Here is a 24,402-nt window from a genome sequence, read left to right on the forward strand (position 1 = left end):
AGAGGCCAGAAATCTAAAGAGATGGATGAGAGACTGTCTCTGAAGATTCATTATTTGGAGTAAATATGCAACAACAATAAGGATAGCAGTAGTCTGGAGCTGACACTTCTGAGTGTTACAGATACAAACTTTCTTTGAAAAAAAAAAWYMATGTCGGATTCTTATTAGGTTTATCCTACAACAATCATCCGCTGGCACAATCTCAGGAAAAATAGTGATGACCAGAAGCTTCTTGAGAAGGGGCAAAGTAAGAGAAAGGGAAAGGCTGTAAGAGACGTGCATTCAGTTGCAGAAGACATCAGACGGAGGAAGGCTCAGTATTTCACAAATTCACTTCCTGGCACCCATGAATTAAATAGAAACAAACTAAAGCAMTTTTAGCAAAGAGATCAGACACTTCCCAAGTTCTTCAAGAACTCCATGCTACTTGTATTATTCTTTCAGTTGACAGGTAGGCATGATAYGCCAGCACTCATGGCTGCTTTCTTTACCAGGCTACTGTGGTTCTGGAGAAATTCATCTCTCTGTTATTCACAAGTAATCTATGTCAGCACAGAGGAAGATCAAGAAAATTGTGCTGCTAATACCTAAACTATCGCTTCTGTTTATTAAATTCACCCCAAAATGCATGTTTTGCTTTTAAGAAAAATATAAGCTCTAACTTGGAGTAAGCTACCTTTGACTATTTTAAATTCATCAGCTATTATCAGCAATAAAGTGAACTCTAATTTTGTGCTTACTTACAGATAAAAGGAGGTATTCTACCACAGCTCAGTGAAACATATTTTGTTTTAAATTATGGCAAATGTAGGCTTGAGTATCTGGTCTCCATTTTCTGTTATATTATCTCTTGGATCCAGATATGACTCCATTATGTCTAGTCATGATTCTTCCTATAAATATCACAGTAATTCTTCCTTTAATGACTTCTATTAATAAACTCCATGCAAGAACTAATAAAAAGCAAAAGGCTTTAATTGAGTTATTATATTTGATATTTCTCCAATATCCTCTTCTGACTATGAAAAAAATGACATCTTAAACTTGACCTTTGTATTTCCACAAAGTCAATGGGTTTTATATTTAAGCTGCTAACGGTTTGGTATTTGCAGTATGTTTTCAAAAGCAATCCACTTACAATGTGAAAACTTTGTTCCACTCCGGGTTGAGGTTCTTGTAAACGGTGTGTGTTTGAAGACTGTCATTTCCCAGCTCTAATACACAGAAAGGATCACTTTTACCTAGGGAAAATACAGATTGAGATAAATAACTGGACCAGCTGTCATTAGCATGCTCTTTTTTGGCACCATAACTAGGGAAGTGATAGGCCAAATAAGAATAAACTGCATGAAGACAGTTGGAAAGTTCCTTCTCCTCTAGAAGCAAYGTGCTAAATTACAATCCCAGAAGCGCATCTTCAGCTCTGGAAACATTATCAAGGTACCTGTTCACTCAGGAAGCTTCACTCCAAGGCCTGAAAACTGAGGCTTACAGCGAATAACCTCTAAACCTTTATAGCAACAAAAAAATCTGCCAGTGTTGACAACTATACAAATGACATTATAAAAAAAGGTATTATCTTTTTGAACTAGGCAAGCATGTTTCAGATACATCTTCTGCTTAGAGTCTGTGGACTTCATCAGTTGATAACAGGATTAAGTACACGTGCCATGGGAGGAGAAGCATGGCACTGCAGCTAGATCAGCTGCATTTCTTCAATCAGTTCCGTATGAGCAAGTCCTTGAATCCCTGAAGACCCTACACAGTGCACCAGTTTAAACAAAACCTGACATTAACTAGAAAATCCAAAAATGCTACTCTCAAAAGGATGTYGTCAGTTTGGAACCTCTTTTATGGTGAAGACCTCTTTGCTAACATATCTCTTTTGATAAGTCCTATTATATGAATTCACAATTGGCACAGCTTAGAGCAGCTCAGCAATTTCCACTATGATCATGAGTGTGTCTGACTCAGTATTTGATTTAATTTCATCTTTAGTGTTTATATGCAAGTCAACCACAGAAATTCCAGTCTAATTTTTATGCAAGCAACTAGATATGTCTGCAATGCAGACATTTAGATAATACACACACACACACACACACACAAAAAAAAAAAAAAAAAAAAAGCCAAAGCTGTCTTTTTCTTGATCCTTATTTTTGATATTATCAATGCAGAGCTCTTATTCTAAGAGCTTATAAACAGGAATCTTTTCAGCATCTAAACACTGAGTATTAATGAGTCAATATTGGTAGAGTTTAAAAACATGCATGCTACTAAAATCTATTTGTCTTCTTTTCAGCTTATATGCCCATTTCCTGGTAAGTGTGGAAAACGCTTGTAGCTCTTTAGAGAAACTGCTTGAAATACTAACCGGTATATGCCAGAAACAATCCCACTGTATAATTTGGTATTCTGAATGCTATTTTTTGGTCAGTGAACAAATGCAGTGTTTGAGAACTCTCATGCATACACAGAAAACAYCCAAAGCAGAAAAAGTCATTTTCACATCAACAAAACTATTATCTAGAAATATAAAAATACAGAAGGCTGAAACTGGGCTGGCTATGGCTGAAGACATTTTACATATTTAATATATCTGTGCRGAAACTAGCCAAAAACGTGTGTCAAACGGTGAAGCGCAGACTTTCAAAATCAAAACAGATACTATGTTTTCTGATTTTTATTATCGCAGTAGGTAATAAATAAATTAAAAAAGATTCACAATTAAAATATATATGTACCAGCATACATCAACAGGCAATCAATTATACAAAAATCATACCATATTCGCTTCAAATCTATAGCGTAATATCACTTTATAGTGGCCTGTGAGATGGTCTGTAGACCTATACCCACCCAAGGATCATGACTGCTACGGGCAGGACCGAGCGGAGGATGCTACCTGCTCACATTGCTCCTCTGTTAACTCTCGGAAATCTTCGCATCTCTTATTATCTCTGCGATTATCCCTTTATCAGATTTTTAGCTGAACTTTGAATTTACTTTTATCAATAACAATAAATCTGAGCAGTCTCCCTGGCAATGCAGGAAATATGGCACTGCTCTAGAAAGGCCCTATTATGGAAGCCCRTAATTGCTGCACTAATCATTTATGAATGGCTCAGAACAGATAATTAATCTTTATGTGTCTCATTTCACGATCAGAAATTATGCTATTTTTACCTAAAATGGCTGCATCCTTTTGCAATTTGGTGGGTCTATTACAGCATAATACTAGGATATTTTCAGCACTGCCATTGAAAAACAATTTGTCATTTGCTTCATGAATCAGGCTCAAAGCCTGGGTTATTTTGAATATAATGACAGCCTGAGTAACCTTTTACTTAAGCAGAATTTTATTCTGTGCTATGCACGAGGAATGTGTATCACATAAAAAGTCATTGAATTGCAGAATCAAGAACCTGTGTGTCTCTTCCAATGTTCATTATCCACACACATGCTCCTGTTTAAGTATTGATAGAAAGAGGGCCAAATCCATTGCTGATGCAACTGCATTAGTGTCAGTGAAGTTATTCAAAGGATAAATAACCTTCAGGGCTCGGTTCTATCCCTGGACACTGCTTGTAATAAAATCCAGTGTATTCCTAGACAGCCCTACCCTTGCCATTTGCAAAAAGGTTCTGGTTTGCTGCAGGCTAGTTCTTACTAAATTTATTAGTGAGGGGCAGGTGTACTAGCATTCCAAATCTATGTATAAATTTTATCAAATTAAAAATGCATTTTTGTACAAGCCATCTTTTGTTAGCGGCAGCTTTTTTTGTTTGCTCGTCTTCAAATTAAGTTCTTCAGTTCTTCAAGGTACTGTTGTCTACAGCAACCTTGTTCTCGCTGCAGGGTTAAGCAGAGAATTGTCACTAGAGTATTACAATTCATGTTGGGCTTTACCCTTTGGTCCTTATTTTAGGAGCAATGTTCTCTTACATTATAATGTCTGTATGAATACCAGAGAATGGAGCGAGAGTATTTTCTCTCTAGCATCTTTCCTGCTTTTTATCAACAAGTTATCTTAAAAATGACTATGTCAGCAAACACACAACACGCAATGCTGTGCTGTGAATTACAAGCGGCTGCAAGACACAGAGGGGAATTAAAAGGTCTACAGAAYCCTGGAAAAGATGATAATAAAAATAACAGTATCCAGGCAGACACTACTGAAGAGTATCAATTTCCTACAACTTCCCTGAAGAAACCATATAAGGCTGTTTCTTTAAAAGGTATTAGTGTTCATTGCTGTCAGAAACAAACATAATTTGATGTAAAGCTCAGTAGAAACATCCATCCTTTTCTGGAGCAAGAAAGCCACAAAGACCATTCCAAATCAAAGCCTCAGAAGCGAGCTCTAGGAGAAACCATCGCTCTTGCTTTTCCATTGCTGGCAAGCTCTCACTGTCAGGGGCTGCCGGTAGGGCCAAGCTCATGTGCTCAGGTAACCCGGGCACGCGCTGTGTCAGGTATCTGGCACACGTGGTCCTCTAAAGCATTCTTCTGTCTAGTCCACAGACTCGCAAAGCACCTGACGGACAAGCTGCTGTGCTGTCACAACCGCTTTGTGTATATTCTCCCTATGTTGCGTATTCCTATAGAAAGATCCTATAGAAAGATAACAGCAGCAAGATCAGGATATCGCTGTCTTCCTGGAGAGTCAAATCACATAGTCAGCAAGCGAAACCAGGTAACAAAAAGCGCTGTCTGCACCCCAGAACAGAACTATTTATCCTAACCTGTGTTCCCAGCAGGTTGGTAAAACATCTCACTGCTAATGAAGGGTCTTCTGACTACGCAGGCCACAATAAACAACCTACACAGGATGCTCACGCTTAGATCACCATTAAGAAATGAAGAACACTATGGTCTCAAAACACACGCAATTGTTGCCAAGCCTCTCGCCAGTTCTAGCTACTGGTGCTGAGTTTCATGAGTCACAAAATAAATCCAGAGTCTCGTTCATTCTCTGTCAGCACAGAGTTCRCTAGTTAGCACAGGAAGGTGAAAGGGGCTGCAACATCAAGAGTTGTCACTTACTAGTTGCAATACTAATGACATTCATCAACCAATGCAACATCTGCATTKCTTGCATCACAGTTATCACAGATAAGCTGCCGCCAAGGAACTGACATCAGTGTGTAAATATTCCAGAGCTGGATTSGACAACCTCCATCAAGCTTTGCTCTCCCTTTTGTAAAAAGGGAATGCATTTTGCATTACGTTTGACACCRTATCATGCCTACTGCAGCATGCACAGAATACAGTGGCAGGCTGTGCCTGCCAGCCACCAAACCACCTTGAATCAATGGCAGGAAGCAGATGGCAGTATTCAATACACACTTCCTTAGATGTAAATACAGGCATCCTGAAACTTGATGCACTTCTGAAGCGAGGCTTCCAGGAATGAAATCAAATCTCATGGCATCTACAGAAGAACATTTACTTCTGCTCCACCTATGTCGTATCACAGTTATAAAGGTAGGCGYAGAGATGAGCTATTTTTTTAACAAAGAATTTGATCGGAATGCCATCCAAAGTGATTGGACATGCCATTCAGATCCAAAGGGGGAATACCACCTCCATCCAGTGGACCTTTCCCACATACTTTCAGATCGTAGATTGAAACTCTTTGGAATCCCAGACCCCAAGGCAGTTTCATCACTGAAGAAGCAATAAGAAGATTTACTTCTCCTTGGTCAACTAACAGTACTGCACAGAGTGCAAATAACACTCAAAATGTATCACTGCATCATAAGTTGGAAAAGTAAAATAAAGTACCTGAAAAATCTGCTGCTAACAGGTCAGCTGCCTTTAAAACTTTGACCTGTAAGAAGCCAACATCCTTCATGTCCTGAAAGGAATTCTTTAAACACTGTAAGGAGGAAAACAAAAAGATGCATTGAGTTTGTACTTCATTAAGAAACAGATATTAATGAACTACTAAACCACTTACATTTTTACATGCATCCCTGTCTCTATAGCACAGCACTTTAACAACTGATATCCATATATACAGCTCTGCTATCCCAGTCTCATTCCTCATAAACTGTGAAGTTCATGACAGCACAAGCTACCTACTTCTAGGGAATTTTCAGTTCACATAGGCTACATGTGAACTTGATAGAGAAGATAGAAAGGAGCCCTTCATGCTTATGCAAGTATCACTTGCCAATTAGAAGAGCATTAGAAAATGAGGCACCGCTGGATCTGGAGAAGYAGTAAGGGTCAAGAATGGGCACAGTGAATCAGGAGTGACGAATCCAGAATTTGATCTCAACAGCATCTTCCACTTCAGTTGTTCAAATTCCCTGCACCTCTGTCTCATGCACCCTATTTTAGAGGGAGATGCGCCTGTTCCTCCTCCTTTAACTTTTGGGGACYGACAAGCAGAAGTCATCATAAGTCTATCTTGCAAAAGCTGATTGTCCAGAATGTATCCCTCCCAAAGGAGAAAAGAAAGCTAATTACTATTCTTTCTGTAACATTCACGGTCTCTCATTCCCCATGATAATGCCTTAACACAATTCAAAGTTTTCAAAGGAAAGCACTAGTTTAAAACTGAACAAATACAAGCAGCCAAATTTCTCGAGTCTATCTGCCCTGTCAATCTCCTTGTCATTCTAAACACAATAACTCTTGCATGTAATACTTTTCTCAGGTAGGAGACATGTTATTATGACCAGACAAATCTTCTTTTGCTGCAATTTTGATTACTTTCAAAAATAAAGGAGAGAAAAAAATCAAAATGTAAACTCACATAGCGCTGTGAAATCTGTTTCCTTTCAGTGGGGTCTCCCAAGGGGCAGATACACAGATCCGAGATAGAAACGCCTGTACATGGGGCAACTGCAATCAACATTAGCAGGGACCCCGGATGTTTTTCCAGTGGCAGCTCTAAACAATTGGTCTTCTTCATTGGCAGGGCAGTAACGTCAACTTTGCACCTAGGACAACATTGTCAAGGGTTACTAAGAAAGAGAARATGAAAAAAAATATAAAAGCTGCACTTAATATTGATTTCAACAGCAGTTAGGCACCTAAAACACCTTTGGAGAGCTGAACTGCGTTTTGAAATATATAAATATAATTTGAACTGCTTCTTCAAGAGAGAAAATAACCGGCACCCCAAACCTAGACATGGGAAACAATCAGCCAGTTTTCACTGTACTGCTGCCRGTTTTGCTTTCTGGTTCACCCGCTGATAAGCACAGAGGCAAAACTTTGGGTTGCAAGCTGTCCACTGAGAAGATTTAACTCTGACTTGCCTCCTCCCTTCCACGACTAAAATCCCAGAGTGTTTTGTGATAGATTTGAAACAATTTTATTTCACCTGGGGGAAAAGAACAGCAAACACAAAATTTAAACATYAGCCTAAAATAGATTAGTTTCTTTAAAGTCACACACTCCATTTTATGCTACATTATACTGTATGCCCCAATCTCCTTTACAAGCCTTACTAGAGCTACRTCTTCAGTGTACTATTTCCCAAAGGGAAGGGCTGTCTTCAAAGTCCCACTCCCCCAACTCATAACATGTATTGTTAATCTGATACCTCAAAAATAACAATAATAAWAAAAAAAGTAAAAAGAATCATTTATGAAAGGGCAATAATAAAAGATAAAGATGGGCTAAAGCAGAGAGGGAGTTCACTAGGCAGCCAGTTATATGTGAACTGAGYGGTTAAATGCAACAGAAAGTCTAATCACTTGGCTCAGCTAAATGCCTTCTATTTAGAAGTCCAGTAAATGGAGTGGAACTTTTCTGCACCTCAGTGGGGCTTTGCTTTTAAGAACAGACTGAACAAAAGTTACAGATGAAAAAAGAAAAAAAAAATCAAGGAGGGAGAAGCTTTGTTGCTACAGCTTAAGGGGAGTCGCATTTCTCAGAGGAACAGCAAGCGGGTGATGGAGAGAGCGCGCTTTCGCTCCGCTCAGTGCCTGCCGACAAGTTTTTATTTAAACTGAACTTGTTAAGGTGTTGTCTTAATAGGCTAAAATTCCACAGGGTTCCCCCAGGTGGGTTTCTTCTGGGTAAATGGTGCATGTAGTGCTCCTGATTGATCCCATTCCAGTAGTAGAGCTGGAGCAGTTTATACCCATCTGCTATAAATTGCACGCTTTCCGCTTCTTAACAGCCTATTTTCCGCGAATGYGAAGGGAGTGAGCGCGGAGGGGGGAAACCTTCCCAAAACATCTCAGCCTGCAAACCCCGCACGCTGCCTTCTGGAGCAAAAGTCACTGCTCTGCTGAGGTCGGAAGTCATCCAGCAGGGCTGTGCATCGAAACGCGGCTCTTCGCAGGAGATCAAAGGCGACGACCTTGCCTTAAGCACGCTCTGTGCCACTCCTCGCGCCGAACCTGCAAGTTTGCTCGTCTTGACGGCCCTCGAGTGCTTCGGAAGAGAAAGGAGGTAAACCGGGGAGACACCAGAACCGCCCCTCCACACGACTTGCGAGCGCCAGAGGTTGCGTTTCAAGCTCACCGCTACGCCCGGACTCTTCAGAAAGACGCGATGAGAGAAGACGCAGCAGAAAGGAAAATAAAAAGGACAAATGTTTGAGAAAGACCTCATCACTTTCCCCYTGGAGATCAACAGCACCTTGGCTGCATTAACATAGCTACTTCTCAGGCTGCAGCAGTTTTACTGATACCTTAGGTATCCAATAAAAATAAAAAGAGTAAAATATAAAAAGGGGAAAGTATACTTAGCTGCCTTTTCTTTTTTTCTTTTTTTAATACTAATGAAGAAACTGAAGCAGAGGAAGGGGAAAATTCCGGGTCACCCAGCTGCTCTGCGGTTTAGCTGGCAATAGAGGCCAGGCCTCCCACATCAACGTTTCATCCGCCACCCGCTCAGCGCAACGCAAAACTGAAAACAGCTAAATTAACTGGAGCTGCATCGGTTTTTCTATGTTAAAAACTTCACTAGGTGGGGTGAAAGGAAGAGAAAAGACAACTCTTTCAGACAGCAGAGTATCCTACCACGACTTAACCTCATCAGAAATCTCTTACACCTCCAAGGCAAAGTTAAATATATTTCTATTTGGTTCTGGCAAATTGGAATTGCTACACTTATTCAAAGAATTTGAATAGCCAAAGGTCAAAGAAAAGATTGAGTATAAGGGTGTGTGGGGGGGAGGAGGGATGCACATGTGGCGGGAAAAGCAGCAGGAGACTGAGTACAAGCATTTCTTCCTCAAATCATGTCTGATTTCTGTGCAAAGTAACTTCCTTAGAACATCTGTGTTCACTCAAGGTGATGGTATGCCTCTGTATTTTCTTTTGGGAAGCTGAAAAGAAAATCCACAGTTGTACTCGCAAATGGCAAAAAGGTTAAGGGAAAATATACAATTTGTTGCATTTAAGTTATACAAGGTACTTGATCAAACTGCAAAAAAATGCATCTCAGTAGAATAATCCTACATTATATTTATTATATACAGTCAGTAGTTCCCACAAAAGCACTTCTACGCTAGTAATAATAATTGAAAGACTTCTAAACTACTTCCCCCAMCCTTCTGAGATAGAAACTATTCTTTTCCTTCTCTGTTGCCATCTTTCCCTAAACTACATATTAAATTCAGGTATAAACTGTTACATAACACATTAGACAAATGGCTGTATAGGTGATCTATAGGGGGACGCAGGTCTATCGGTTAAGACTGTGTTATGCACACAATGCAATACCCTTTTTACCACAATTAATTGCTTTTCTTCCCCTTCCTGATCAATATAGAGGTCTGCACCTCTCTATTGACCCCTAGTCCTACAGAGGACTCTGCTGTAGTTTTAGTTTTCATTTAAAATTATTCTTTTTATTTWCTTGCAGCCCTCCTATTTATCAGCTAAACATTTTTTTTTCTTTTTTTCTTTTTTTTTAAACACATTTTTAAATTCGTTCTGCAAATGTGTATTGTTTGAATTCAGGGAACAACAAACATGGGGTAATTTTGTTTAACTTTATCAGGGAATCAAATGTTAAATTTGACTAAAAGGTGTTGGACTTAACCTCTTACCATTTATCACAGAAAAATTACAACCAAACCCACAGTTTGTCAAATTATGATGAGGAAATCTTCTAAATGTTTTTCGTACGTTTCATAATACATATACGTGAAAAAATTACACACATCACTGCCAAAACTTCATCCTGCAGAACTTCTGAAAGCCTTTCATGAAAAAGGTTAGGATCGTTATCAGCGTATATAACAAGATGCATCTAAGGTTAATATTTGGAAAGGGATTTCAAAYGCCACAAGGAGTCAAGGACCATATATATGGTCCTAATCTGACTTATACTACRGATAAGTTTTAGATTTTAATTGTCTGATTCTTCCTATGCTTTGGTGGAATTTAAACAAAAAGTTTGAAACCAGCACGGTAGATTTTACTATTTAATCTCAAGTGCGTGTCCTTTAAGACAGGATTGTTCCTTGTTGCAAAGGCACTGYTTCCCAGAGGCACTCCTCAAAGATCTGACGCACTCCCTTCTTAGGGCGTATTCTCTTAAGTCTAGAATTTTTGTAAAATGTATTTCAGGAGCTAAATTTGTAAGGAAAGAAAATTTAACATTTTACAGTGTCACTTTCAAAACATCTCCCTTAACAGAGAAGCACAGTCTAACTTGGTATAAACAATTTAACTCAGCCTGGACAAATTCTGCAAACATTAACACCTTTGTTTATTAATATACATTAACATCATCTTCTGTTTACGGCATGCCTCTTATCCCAAAGGACACAAAAAGCGCTCAAGAAATGTTACTAACATTTCTATGCAGACTAAATAGTGAGATTATTTTATCCAGCACTAAAATACAGCCACCCCTAACTGTCAGACTCTGGCAGCTGAACTACTTGATGCTTCAGTATATTAAGAGAGGAAGAGAAATTGGATCCAGTTGAAAATACAAGGGGAGCGTCGGCAGGCTGAATGTAATAATTAAGTTTGCAACGTGCACTGTCAATGAACGCTCTTCTCCTGGTAGCAGAAGGGTGACATGAAATTGCACTGAATGCTTGTTCACTTACTCAGAAGCAGACAAAAGTCCCAGGTGTTAGTGTTTAGACCTGGAGGTCTGATACATTTCTTATTCTACTCATTCCATGATCCTCACACAAGCTTCAGGTCCTATTTCAAGAGCAGTATTCCACCTTACAACCAAATTATACCCAGGAGAAGGGCCATTATCCCAGGACTTAAGCCATCCCTCCTACATGAAATCCTGGATGTAAAGGAATCAATAGAAGTTTTTATTCCACATAGTTGTTTCCCAGTACAGMTCAGACACAACCTCCCTTATACATCTCTCCAACTTCTGCTATTTTTTTTTCCTAAGGTCTAGCAAACAGTTCAGCCTACACAGCCCTGGGCAAACAATATGGATTCTGTTCTATCCACTTCTTAACCACAGAAGTATTAAGATCCAGTGGCAGTGCCAGCTTTTGCCTTTACTTAAATCTGTGCAAATTACTTGAAGGCAATTAGGGTACACTTTTAAACACAATGCCCAAACATAAACCACACACACACATTAGCTGCACAGTCCTCCTGATAGTGATGCTGCAAAATCTATAAATATCAAAACTTGACCTGAAAGTCGTGGAGACAAACATGACACTTTATATTTTTTTCCTGCAGAGTACTTTTCCAGATTAGACCGCACTTGGACCAGTCATAAAAATTTATTGAGTGTCAGAAGTTTCTACACTGTGCAAACAAGGCTTGTTATCACACATTTGGTGTTTACCTATTCTTTCAATCACTTTTTAAAATCTAGTACTTTTTTTCCCCCTCTTTTGATGCTACAGCAAAGTCACTGTGCTTGAGGCAACAACAGTAATGTTTTCTCTCCATATAGAGAGAAGAGACAACTTTAAGGTAAACCTTGTAGCCTCAGGCTTTCCCCATGCTGAAATCTTTAGTTATACCATTGTTTATAGAATAAGTCTTCTGCTGATAATTTTTTGCCATACTGAATACCACCTACCAGAAACCAGTAGAAGAAAAAAAAAAAAAAAGGAAGAATTCCTCAAGCATCAGGGAGATCAAACAGACGCAAGCAGCAAATGCTGCTACATTTCTCAAGTGTAAACAGAAAATATCAGAAGTAATAAAAGTAACTGAGAGACTGGAAGGAACGGATTCATCTCCAACCACTTCTCCATCTGATGAGCAACAGCGTTCAGCCAGAAAGCATTTCCTGCACTGAGAAACCACAAACATTTGTGGAGCCAAAGGGCATTGTTCTTTTCAGTGAATAGTTTCAAACTATCTGAATGCTTAAAGTAATAGAATGTTCTTATTAGTTACTGCTATTTACTCAGCAAGTTGTGAAAAGCTTGCTAGGTGAGAACACAAACACCTGGAGGCAGGATCCCTGCCCCTATGAATTTGGGGGTCGTAGCACCAATCCTGCAAGTGGGGAAGCACCAACAGACCCAAGCAGGGCTCCAGTAAATTAAAGAGTTCGCCGTGCTACTGCATGCATCTAACTGTGCAGATGCAGTTTCAGGAAAATGGTCTAGATGACAATGCAACAAGTCAAAAGCAGGGAGGAGGCAATAGGAAGGAAGATAAACAAGACTGTAGTCTCTAAAACAGTACAAAAGAGGATGTGGCCTACGATCATTACTTGAGAATTTTAAGTTATAATGAAATAACGTAATGGGGGAAAATCCAGGATCAGTCAGATGGGAAAGATCACCCGGGAAGTCACCCGAAGAGTGATGCTTTATGTAGGACGAGATTGTGCAACAGTGKGAGCACCAGTCCCGCAGAGGTCAGKTCCTTGTGGCAGTGGGGAAGAGCTTGCACAAATATAGCAAACYCAGGTAACAGAACCCGTATGTAAACGAGGCTATCGGAGCACACCACGATGGTGCAAACATGCCAGTGCCACCCAAAAGGAGCACAAASATCCCTGAGCCAGCGTCAATCCGACCCAGCAAGCCTGCCCTGCAAGCACAGCAATAGCGCCTGGAAGCAGTATTATCGGTAAATACAGGTATACACTGTTTCCTTATTGCCACCAGATCTTTCAAAATCACCCGAGACTGAGCTCCCTTCGTGTTTGGATTTTACAGTCAGCACGTGCAGAGTCAGCTTGAATGTCTCTGCATTCGGGTCATGGCTAATCAATTACCCAGTAATAGGTTTTAATAAACATACCCTTACAGAGGCCTCTGGACATGACTGGAATAATGAGAGAAACATGCAGTATGATGCTGGGCAATAAAAGCAAATTGATCAATCACAAAAAGTAAAAATTATACTATCTTTTACACTTTACACTCCCACCAAAAAAAAAAAAAAAAAAAAAAAAAACTTACGTTCCCAAGAGCTCCTCATGCTTTTTGTTATCTTTTCTCCAGACCTCAATGTCCAACATATCCTTCCTGTCAGAGAAGTAGTGAAAATCAAACTGTTCCCTCCACTGAGGATTTGCACTCTTACACAGTGTCTAGAAAACATGCAGTTATAATATTTACTTTTCTTAAATGGCACTTATTTCCACAGTAAAGCACATATCAATTCTACAAGAACAAGGCCAGATGTTATGTCACCAAGTACTAAGAAGGTCATTCCAATCAAAGCTCCACAACGCATCACACAGATCCTCATTTCTTAAAAGCTCTCTTTCCTCTCTCCCAGTAATGATAAATATCAAAGCATGACATGAATGAATGGCTGGAGAAACGCTCGAATGCAGGGAGGAACCACCATCCCCACTTTCAATGGACCATGCTCCTCATTCAACATCACAGACACTGGAAGAACAGGTTTGATGGAATTCAGGAACCTGGACTAGATACAGGCAAAAGAGGAGCAGCCGTGAAAATACTAACATCCAATTAATTTGATATCTGCAAATTGTTCCCCTGAGTTCAGTGAGATTGTTCAYGTGCAGAGGTTACTCTGAGTGTGAGTATTCACCTGGATTAGGACTTAAATCACTTGCAATTCATATCACACTACACTAACCCCCCATCAACATCAGCATGGCCATTGAGAGAAACAGGAGATAGGATTAGCTAGACCATGACTGAGTTTTCTCCCCCATCCTGTCTGCTCTTCKGCACCACGAGCTTGTACTTCATAAGCTAAATGAGCTCCAGGAAAGAACATGACATGCTGCTAATTTGAATGCTTACTGCTGTGTTAAAGCAGTGGTCCCCAACTTTTGTTGGACCCTGGACAGAAATACTAAGCAAYTAACCCACTGCAGGCAATGTCATAGTTGAGTCTCCCTTTTAAATTTTTTAATTTTCTGTGACTGCAAACARTAATGCAGAGTCTGGCAGATTCTGGCACAGCCAACCGACCATTAAGAAAAACATAAAAAAAGGATCTTAACTGGAATAATGTATATTTATTCTGAAATAACTAATCTGTTTGTTACTTTTCAAAGCTGCTTTCCTAAATAAAAATATTATATCATGTTCTTGGATTTGGGGTCTGTTTTGGGAGACGGAGTGCAAGTTTCAAACGTGCAGATGTCTGAACAGTAYGTCCTGTGAACTTGTGGTGCACGTTTTGTACGGGAGCGGTTTTGATCATTTTCTTCTCCTCGCCCCATACAGCCAGCTGATGATGTGCAGAGCCTCTGCTTCCTCTACAGAATATTATCTTAATTACAGCCCCTCTTCTTCCCTCTCAGAGATGAAACACACATCTTCGGGAACACCATTCAGTTCTTAGATTCCCATGAAATGGTACTGAACACAAGTAAACGTGGCCTAGAAAAATTAAATTTCTAATCAAAACCTGGAATATTCCAGTTTTTTTTTTTCCATTATACACAAAATATTTTTCAAGAGTGTTTTWAAAAAGATAACCCTCTGTACTGGAAATTATTTAAGGTGTTCTTTTATCCAGCATACCTAACATCGCAAACTTGACTTCTGTATTGGCAGAGAGCAAAAAACGTGCGAGACGCACATAGCCTATTTCACATCACATTACTGTTGAGCATCCATCAACATGAGCGTGGTATATGCCTGAAAGCAGATACACAATACTCCTGGTTTCCTATGTCTATATTAGTTCACAAAATATATTAGTAAATATTAACCTCCCTGATCTGATYTCTCTGGTCTGATTTCACTTAAACAAAAGAGATTCAAATATAGTCCTACCCAAGTTAGCAACGCTGGTAAAAGAAACATCAAGCACCACAGTGGCTTTAGCAAACTTAAGGAAATTTTGGTACTCACCTTACTCTTGTACCTTTGGTCGCCCAGTTTTAGCAAAATAAAAACCTCCGCCAAACCGCCTCCCGGCATGTTCTTCCCTTCCAGCAGCGTGATGGTGACAAGTCCGTTCCACAACTGGTTCTTGCGTAGCGAATCGGAGAGCCGCATGCTCCGCGTGAAACTTGACTGGAAAACAAGTCGGCGGCATGAAACGTTCATAGGCCAAACCCGTCTCGCGATGCTTACGCTGCTGCATCACGAAATTAGCAGCAGCGAGAGGGGTACGGTGATCCCGCAGCAGCGGGTCAGGAACTGAAGGCAGAGAGATGCTACCGATTTTTCTACCCGTTCTGCCCTACGGCTGGCCCGGGTTAAGGGACTGCGCGAGTACTACGGCCCCGTATCAGAGCAGAGCGAGCAGGGCTAGCTTAAACCACCAGAGAGGGCAACTTAACCAACCTGGCTGAGCTTTGGCAAGAGCAGACTTAAGGCACTCTCAGAGCAGCCTGTTACCTCGGCTCAGGGAAACACGTAGGCGAGCGCTGGGGAGGAGAGACAGAAAGAGGAGAAAGAGGAGTAAACCCTCAAACGTCTCCAGCTACGCCCGTGAAACTGGGGCCCGTTCTTTCCTGCGAGGCAGCCCGCGTACAGCAAGCCTACAGCCAGGGCGAAGAGCTGAACACGCGTCTTCCCCGTCCCCCGTCACTCGACCACCTGTCCTCGGCAGGAGCTCCTTGCCTGGACGCCTTCGGAGAGCTCCTTCCCAGAAACCGAACTCAATCAAAAACACTGACGCCTGCCAAAAAATGACGACTCGACCGGAGTCTTTACCTGGAGTTATGGATGCCTCATAGCCCCATCCATTACCTTCATCACTTCATCCTACATAGCACGGCTGCACTAACAGTTTGCTAACTGGCAATATTTTACTGGACAGGGGATGATTAAATAGGCCTTTATTTGCAGGGAGTAAGAGCGAGAGATGGGAACATTAAAACTCAAGGCTATACTTTTCTTCTCACAGTAAAAAACCTGCCATATTTTACTCTGGTGAAACAACTTTTAACTCGCCGCAGTTCCGCGCTTCAATCATGTCATATACAGGTGGGAGCAAGACGGAGGAGATTTCACAAGTCACTTTAAAACAGGACGTGTTAGCTTTAAAAGCAAGTAAGAAATGTTGTTGCTAAATAAAACGATTGCAAAAGCACCTGATGTCTGAGGATTACTTTTTATGGATCAATTACCCAGCAACAAAATTCTTGAATCATGGGTGGTGAACTCACAAATTGTTACTTGCTTTTTACTGGTTAAAATACTCAACTCTTTGGATCTCACAAGCATATTAATATACTTCTATTTAAACACCCCGTTTGGCTTTCCTGGCACACTGGATAAAAATTCCTACCTTTAAAAAGAAAATGAGATTTCGATTCATAAATCCAGCTGCAATGTATTTTTTTTAAAAAAAGAAAAAAAAAAAAGTTCATCTTTTAGGCCAAAAAGCTAAAGCATGACTGTTCCCATGGACGTACTTCAAAGTCCCGGCAGATATATTCCTCCCTAAACACTGCAACTATTTCAAAATCCTTTTTATAAAAAGGGGAGTAATGTCCACAAGGGATCAAAGGGCATTCTACAGTCTGGCAATCGCCTTAGAAAAATGGCAGTGCTTCCATGAAATATGCCCTAAAATAATTTTGCAGCTTGGTATGTCCTAATTTCAAATTGGATGTTTATCTTGGAAAGGCTTCTATCTAACTTGTCCATAAAACAGCTCCACTTAGCTCTATGAGCCCTGTGAAAATGGAATCCAAAGCTGGCTATTAAAGGGGCCTAGAGATTGCTTCCATATGGCATAACAGCATGGGAGTGGAGGGCTAAGGCCTACAGCAGGCGCTGCTTGGCTTGAGCTCCTGATCTATCCATGGACACTCGTTGCATTACACCATAACATCTGGATTATTGCTTGTAATGTCCCTGGGAAATATCCACTTCCCATCAAAGCCTTTATCTATCTCAGTTGTACTTTGAAYGTTTTTAGTATTTAACATAGTCATGTTTGATGATGTACTTGCTGCTTTAGGACCAAGGATTTCTCCTCTCCCCCCCCCTCCACCCACCCCTTCCTCAGAGGAGAGAGGTATTTGAAGTTAGTTCACAAGAAAACAAAGTTTATTATCCACATTACAATTTCTTTTAAAAACAAAACATCCAGTTAGTTCAAAGCTTCCAGGCTGAAYGCAAAAAGAAAACAGTTATCACTTGCTTTTCAAACCAAATTGAGATTCTTTTCATTTTTTAGCAGGTCAGTATTTTAGGGAGTGTTGGGGGTCTTCCTACCCAAATTCTGCAGGAAGCATAAGCTCTGCCTTCCAGCTGCAAAGAAGTCTTCCCTGACAGTTCAAAGGGGTGTTGGGAGGCACCCAAACTCACTCAGACTCCACACTGTCCAGGAAAAATTAGAGCCTGCAGCTTTGCATTATTAGACCACATAGTAATGTAACAGCTCTGACTCCCCCCAGAACAGGTGGTCCTGAGCAAACAACCTTGCATACCCTCTCTCTGGATGGCTATGCAGCTGCAAAAGCACTCTGTGCTGGAGCAATAAGTACATCTCAAAAGACAGGTTTATTGGCTCAAGCAGACATCTATGCTACCAGGACCTTGCTACTTTCTGGACCAGATCTAGCACCACTTTAGAGCATCGCGTTGGATAGAGAAAACCAAGACGCCRGCAACTAGTTCAAGATATTATGCCGATCTGCACCACTCTGACACAGGCTTGATTGCAGTCCGCTTCCTGCCCACCACTAAGCTCTACCTCCTCTGCAATGCTCTCCAAAAGRAGGAGTAGGGAGCCGGGGAAGGTTGCTTCGCTCGCAGCCCTACAAGACAGCCCATCATGTCTGGACCGCTTTGGATTTCCTGGACATGCCCAGGTCACTTGCACAGTGTGCACTTGGCAAGGCTGACGCATCTCTTGTGCCTCATATCGTCTACACACATGCTGAAGAATGGATCTGTGCACACACCGTGGCTATTTCTCCATTCTTCCCATATACTTGGCAAGCAATTCCTCTGGCCACCCTGATGGAAATCCCAGGTAAATAGTCAGGGTCTCATATTCTACTCAGTTTCTGGAAGGAAGGAGGTCTGGGGAAACCCAGATATGTGGTATGACTACATACCTGGACCATCAATGAGTCAACTTAAGTGTTGCCTGGGGAAGTCTGCACTGCAGAAAATTTCTCCCAGGTGAAAAGAAGTTGATATTGCATTATTTAAGTCTTTTAAACACCTCTCCGGTAGCCTGCACCTATTCGTTTCAAACTGATCTTTACAGAGTTAATTAAGCTTCACAGCCTCCCTCTCAGTTTACAAAACTTACAAAACAGCACACAGAAAAATTCGGTGATCAGTCCAACATCAAAATTAGTCAGTAGCAAAACAAGCACAAAACCCCCACTTTCTTCTCCTTCAGCAGTTTCTTCACTAACTTGCCTAACACTACAAGACACCACCCGAAGGGCCAAAGCCCCTCTCTAAGCTGGACAGAAAAGGAGGACATTACTGTTTAATACGGGATGATTTTAAAATGTGTGCGCAGGTGTGTGCTTGAGGGTGGGGGGTGTTTTCAATCTCTTCAGCTCTTTCGTCTTCTCTTCCCTTCCAAGCTCCACAAGGTCTTCTCACTGGGGTACTTCAGCTCCTCCTGTTACTGAGCTAGCTCCTTTCCAGCTGTGTTCTCAAACTAGATGCCAGGACCTTCAGGCTTCTCCCACTGTTTTTTTCTTGTATCATCCCTGGAGTCCAACAGCTCTCACTCCAGCTAACGTCCCAGACCAAATTAAAGGTGCCTTGCAGAGGCTTCAGAAAAGTTGGTTGAGGCTAGGATCAGGCTATAGGACTTGAAATTAGGAAACWCATGCTTTATTATGGAAGTTGGCACACATCCTGAGCACAAGATGTTGGGCAAGTCCCTTTATTTCGCTGAGCCTCAGCTTCTCCATGGTTAGGAAAACAACTCTGTGCCAAATTTAAATTAGTAAAATGCCTTTTCCTCCTGAACTCCTTGTTTCGACACACCAAGTCTCTCTCTCTCTTTTTTCCCTCCATTACCTTTTCATCTTGAGGACAGTCCCGAGATTCAGGATTTTAGGGAGAGCGTTCAGATAGAGCTCTGATTTCCACCGGGGTCTGTATGCACTTAAATGTTTTCACATATGCATCTGGCTTGGGTGTTAGCTTGCAAATAGCTAAGGATACCATAACAATRTGAGCAATTCAATACTGTAAAATGGATAATGTGAATAAAAAACATCTTTCCTGCAAGTCAGAAGGAATGAAAAAGAATAAGGAGCACAAAAACATTCAAAAAATGTTGCAAAAAATCAACTAGATGGTTTTAAGGTCTGAGAGCCCCAGCTCACMGCAGATTTAGGGATCGCACAATGTCAGGCAAGAGGATGGGATGAGTAATCTTCTCTGAGAAAAAAGTAGAGCCCAGTCATGGAGTGGAACCATGACACAGAAGATGGTTCTTCTCCCTCTCACTTAGAAAGAACATTTCCCCAGAAAGTCTTCCCAATCTCTCAACAGGAAGAAAGGGGGAAAAAAACACATCAAAAAACCATTGCTGCATAATTTTCAGGATCTAGTTTCTGGTTTCTAAATGAGTATTAAAGCTTCTCACATCCATTTTAATTTTTGCTTACTTTCTGGTTCTTGTTTAAAGAAGAAAGCTGGACAACGACCAGATGGGTCATATTCTGCCTTCACTGACAAACGTGCAATACGAGAGATGAGTAGGAATGCCCGAGCTTTGGAGGGGAAAGAACTAGCTCACTGACCCACGTTCACAAAATCCTTCGGGAGCTCAAGTCTCCCTGATAACACCATTTGTACATAATCTCCCTCTACGGGCACCCAGCAAATCCCCTCTGGTGCATCAGGACTGCTTTCAAATCCCTCTTTTTTCTCTTTTTCTTTTTCCTGACACGCACATAGATGCCCCAAGTTCAAACCTGTTTTTGAAGCAATAAAAAGATGCAGCAAACATTGAACATTTAAATGACACTGCGAGGTGGCCAAGTGTGAAGCGAGCTCATCTCTCACGCCTTTCACTTAAAAGGATGAGACAGGACAACGGAAAGTCTGCTCCGATCCCCGCGAACAGGTCAAAGGAGAAACTGGGCTGCGTAATTTGTCATCTGCGAAAACAACAACACGCAAATACGCTGACTTTTCGGACCTCTCCTCATTAGCCAGGGAGAGCATTTCGCAGAGGCAGTCTCTCCCCGGGGAAAGAGGAGAGGGCAGCGAGACAGGCAAGCGAACCGACGCGAGATTGCCGCCGCGACACCCGACCCCGTGGCAAGCGACTTCCACAGCTCCGCGAAGCGGTCAGAGATCACCGCCGCCCAAAGGGTATTGCCAAACACAGCGAGGCAGGCGAAAACGAAGCCTAACAGGCCACGCAGAAAAGGGAGAGCAAGGGATTTTCCCCAGCGAGGGGAGGACTCGGAGGACTTCGGTCTAGTCAGCCTTCAGCCAATTTATTCAATCAGCGTCGGCTATCAAGGTGGCAATYGCACCGCTTTTGTTTCAGGTCTGAACCGCTGCAGGTCAATCCACCCCAAGCGAACCTGCTTATTTGCTTCGTAGATGTTCAACACTTAAAGGTTATTCAGCTGTACAAATGCTGGAAATAGCGCGCGGGGCGCTGAGCGTGCGACTCAAGCCACCCGGGACAAACAAGGCTACTGAGCATCAGCACGCCGCGGCGGAGCAGCCTGCCCCCGGATAGCCCAGGAACAGAAAAAAGGGGAGACCTTGCCAATACACGGGTGCAAGCGCACGAATTAATGTTACCTAACAGCATCCCCTTCCCTTTGTACCCTCGCTCGCCATGAGAAAAGAAAACAAGTCGTGCTCCCGGAGACAGCTCCCGCGGAGGACAACGCTGCTCTTGGCTCCTACGAAAAACGATGGGTGCGAACATCCTGCCCATGGTCTTGGGCTTCTGCCCAAAYATGTGATGACCCCCTGCTAGCAGCAGGGAAAGATGCATACTGTTTCACCAACACATAGCTAACTCATCCRGTTCAACAGCTCTTGCACCAAACTGCTTGAGAAGATAATGTTCTGTGGCTGAAACCCTTCTTGCATACTATTTGTAAGGGCTGAGAGTCAACTGCAACAAGCCTGGATGATCTTGCACTGCTGCCTGAAATGCAGGGATTTCAGGGAAYGTGCACGAAAAGTGCAAGGTACCTGTAACAGCTCACGCGAGTCTCTTTGCTACTCCAACACGGGACTGCATCAGGCATCAAGACCATCCACACAGGTACTAACCACTCTGGATGAATTTGGGAACCCAGCAAGAATCAAACATGTAACACAAGGAGACTAGTTTAGGACACTGACACATTCCTAATCTGCCAACTGCACGATGATAACACTAAACTCAGATTAGTAAATAACCAGAATTCTTTTATATCGTTAAGACAATCTAGGAAAAAAGCCGGGAAAATTTAATTTTGTCTGTCCTTAAAATAATAAATCATTTGCACCCACGTTTGTGTTACAAGAAAAGCTAAACATTACAGTACAGGTCGGGTATAGTTCAGTACAAAAAGCAGGAAAAAAACATTACTAAAAGAAAACTTACTTGCCTAAACACACAGGGATGAAATTTAGATCTGTCCCATAAATTCCTATCAGAGAGATTTGGATTTGTTGGGAATTCTGTGGCTTAAACAGGAAGCAATCGCTCTTTTTCTCCTGCACYAACCAACCAGAGTCAGTTCAGTAGCCAAAAAAGGAGCCGAGTTTGCGTATCCGTTACGGCGCTCTCCCGTTTCCCCTGCCCCCCCCTACTCTTATATCTTTATCTCGTCCAGCAACATCRTTTTCTACCCCATCGTACTCTCCAGCCATTCCTCCATAACCTCTTGTGCCTTCCCTGGACACCCGTATTCCCCAGGCACACAATTTTTCCTTCTAGCCTTTATGTTCTGCCACTAACTGCTAGTACTGCTTCCACAGACAAGAGTTTCCTAACTAAAGATGGTTATTGATGTACAGTACTAGTGTTTTAGTGCAGTGGCAGAATCAATAAACTAGGAAATACTGCTTTGTCAGATTTTTCCAGCGCATGCTGGGAAATATTTTTTTACTGCCTTCGGATGGTCAYGGAGCTTTTCTTTAGAGATCACGCTGGAGCACGAACTATGTCTTTCCTAGAAAGAACTGAAGCTCTCCTACCCTCTAGTGACTGCAACAGAACAGAGCACAGAGTTGTAGCTCTTATTTTTCCCTCTCTTTTAAACAATACGATCGCTTTGCCTAGCTCAGCACCACGCTTTAGCATCTTTTCAATTTGTTTCGAAAGATTTGAAGATATTGGCCAGCCCTGGAAACTGAACAAACCGCGCAGCCCACATGGCTTACAGCTAAGACCACCAGAAAAAAATACGTATTTAAAAAAAAAATTCATAATGCAATGGGATGTAACGTACAACAACAAAAAGTGGGGGTGGRGGGAAGGGAAGAAAGAAAAGGAAAAAGGAAAACCACCCAACAACACACACTAAGACAGAAGGTTGACTATTCTGGACAAAAAGGTTTGAAAGGTGTAAAAATCCGGCTCCCTTTCCCAGGACCCGACGCCAACCAGCATCGAGAGGCACCAGAAGAAAGGGGGATTCAAGCTACACGGRCTGAGCGAGGGCACCAGCAATTTCCAGAGCTTTAGTTAAAACCCGAAGCGCTGAGCTCTTCAGCTGTTAACCGGGTGCCACGCTGCACTGGGGGGTCSCCGGCCGCCTCCCCGCGTCACTGCTCCGCGGCCGCTCGGCATGCCGAGCTGCGCCCCACCAGCTCCCGGGCTGCACTTCGCGCTTCGCCCATCTGCAGAAACCACACTTGCTGGCACAACGCCTCGCAGGGGCTGGCTCCTCCACACACCGCACCGCAGTTGTGGCAAATAAAGTGAGAGTAAGTCAATTCTTCAATTTAGTTAGGCACAAGCCAACAGTTACACAGGGAAAACATCAAGATGCATGCGTGTTCCCATAGAAGCCTAATTTTGCTTTTCAAAAACTTAAGCCRCCCAGCTCTCAAGTTGGGTCGTGCGGCCTCCAGCTTTTGTATCGTTATTTACTCAATAGCAAATTAAAGCTTTACAGAGCAAATGAAAAGCCAAATTTGTTCCCCAAACAAGTTAAAAACTAACATAAAAATGGGACAGTACACAGATATAAAAGTAATAGAAGCCTACAGGGGTACTACAGAAGACCAAGGGAAGAAAGTTAGGTGGATATGTAGCAACACACAAAATCTTGAAGATCCTGTTACATTTTTAGTAATGAAAACGGCCTGCTCGCTTCTCCACCCCAGGAACAAATGGGGTCTCAAAACGCACAGCAGCAATGAGAAGAAATATCACCTCCCAAAGCCCTCCAGCAGTGAGACACGGTGCACACACTGTCAGATTGGGAATCAGCGTCAACTCCAGAACCTCCTACCAGCCACTGTTTGGATATCCTGAACCAACTCAAATCCTTCACAGCTCCTTTTCTTCAATTTACACCCAGTTTTCCCTAGTACAGACTGTCTCCTTCTACAGTTCTTTGCAGAATGGGGTCTTAGGCTTACTTGCTGCCGCTAATCGCTACCATAGGACCTACAACAAGATAACACAACAGCYACGATTTCTCACTGTACTGAAGAATTTAAAAAGCAGTGGGAATCCCAGCCACCACATTTTGACAGTTTGCACCCAGACCTTAAAGTTCTCATATTTTACATTCTGTTCCAGAAAAGGGCACAGAGATTTTGGGAGGGGACAAAAAATATGGATTACCTTGGATGAAGTTCGCTTCTTCCGATTTGACCATCTCTATTCATGAGTCCCCACCATTGTACCAAAGAGAACCCAGAGAAGGGGAACAGAGARGGAGTAGAATAGGTAGAGTGGTTAGTAAAATCATTCAAACAGCATCTTATAATATGCATTAGAAAAGCTTATTACTTAGTAGCTGTTTGGGTCTGCTACTGCATTTATCTACCTCCCTTGCTCATGGAATATAACAATCAACAAACTCGAAATACCTGCATTGCACAGAAATAAGAGGGGAGAAGGAAAAAAAAAAATCAAGAATAGAAAGTGGAGGGACCCAGAGCCATTAGTAAGA

General features: G+C 41.9%; 1 protein-coding gene across 1 annotated transcript in view; it reads right to left on the minus strand.

Annotated features, from left to right (window-relative positions):
• MCTP2 (multiple C2 and transmembrane domain containing 2) overlaps nucleotides 1-24,402 on the minus strand; it is a 106,413-nt gene that overhangs the window by 58,125 nt on the left and 23,886 nt on the right. Inside the window, exons 7-12 of the mRNA XM_085308634.1 lie at nucleotides 24,072-24,107; nucleotides 15,224-15,388; nucleotides 13,340-13,470; nucleotides 6,767-6,953; nucleotides 5,788-5,881; nucleotides 1,139-1,241 (exon numbers count right to left, since the gene is read on the minus strand). Coding sequence (XP_085164760.1) covers nucleotides 1,139-1,241; nucleotides 5,788-5,881; nucleotides 6,767-6,953; nucleotides 13,340-13,470; nucleotides 15,224-15,388; nucleotides 24,072-24,107 — 716 coding nt within the window. The remainder of the gene's footprint in view (nucleotides 1-1,138; nucleotides 1,242-5,787; nucleotides 5,882-6,766; nucleotides 6,954-13,339; nucleotides 13,471-15,223; nucleotides 15,389-24,071; nucleotides 24,108-24,402) is intronic.

The sequence above is a fragment of the Rhea americana genome, unplaced genomic scaffold (genome assembly GCF_003343005.1).
Source record: "Rhea americana isolate MKP2758 unplaced genomic scaffold, rheAme1 scaffold_28, whole genome shotgun sequence".
Classification (NCBI taxonomy): domain Eukaryota; kingdom Metazoa; phylum Chordata; class Aves; order Rheiformes; family Rheidae; genus Rhea; species Rhea americana.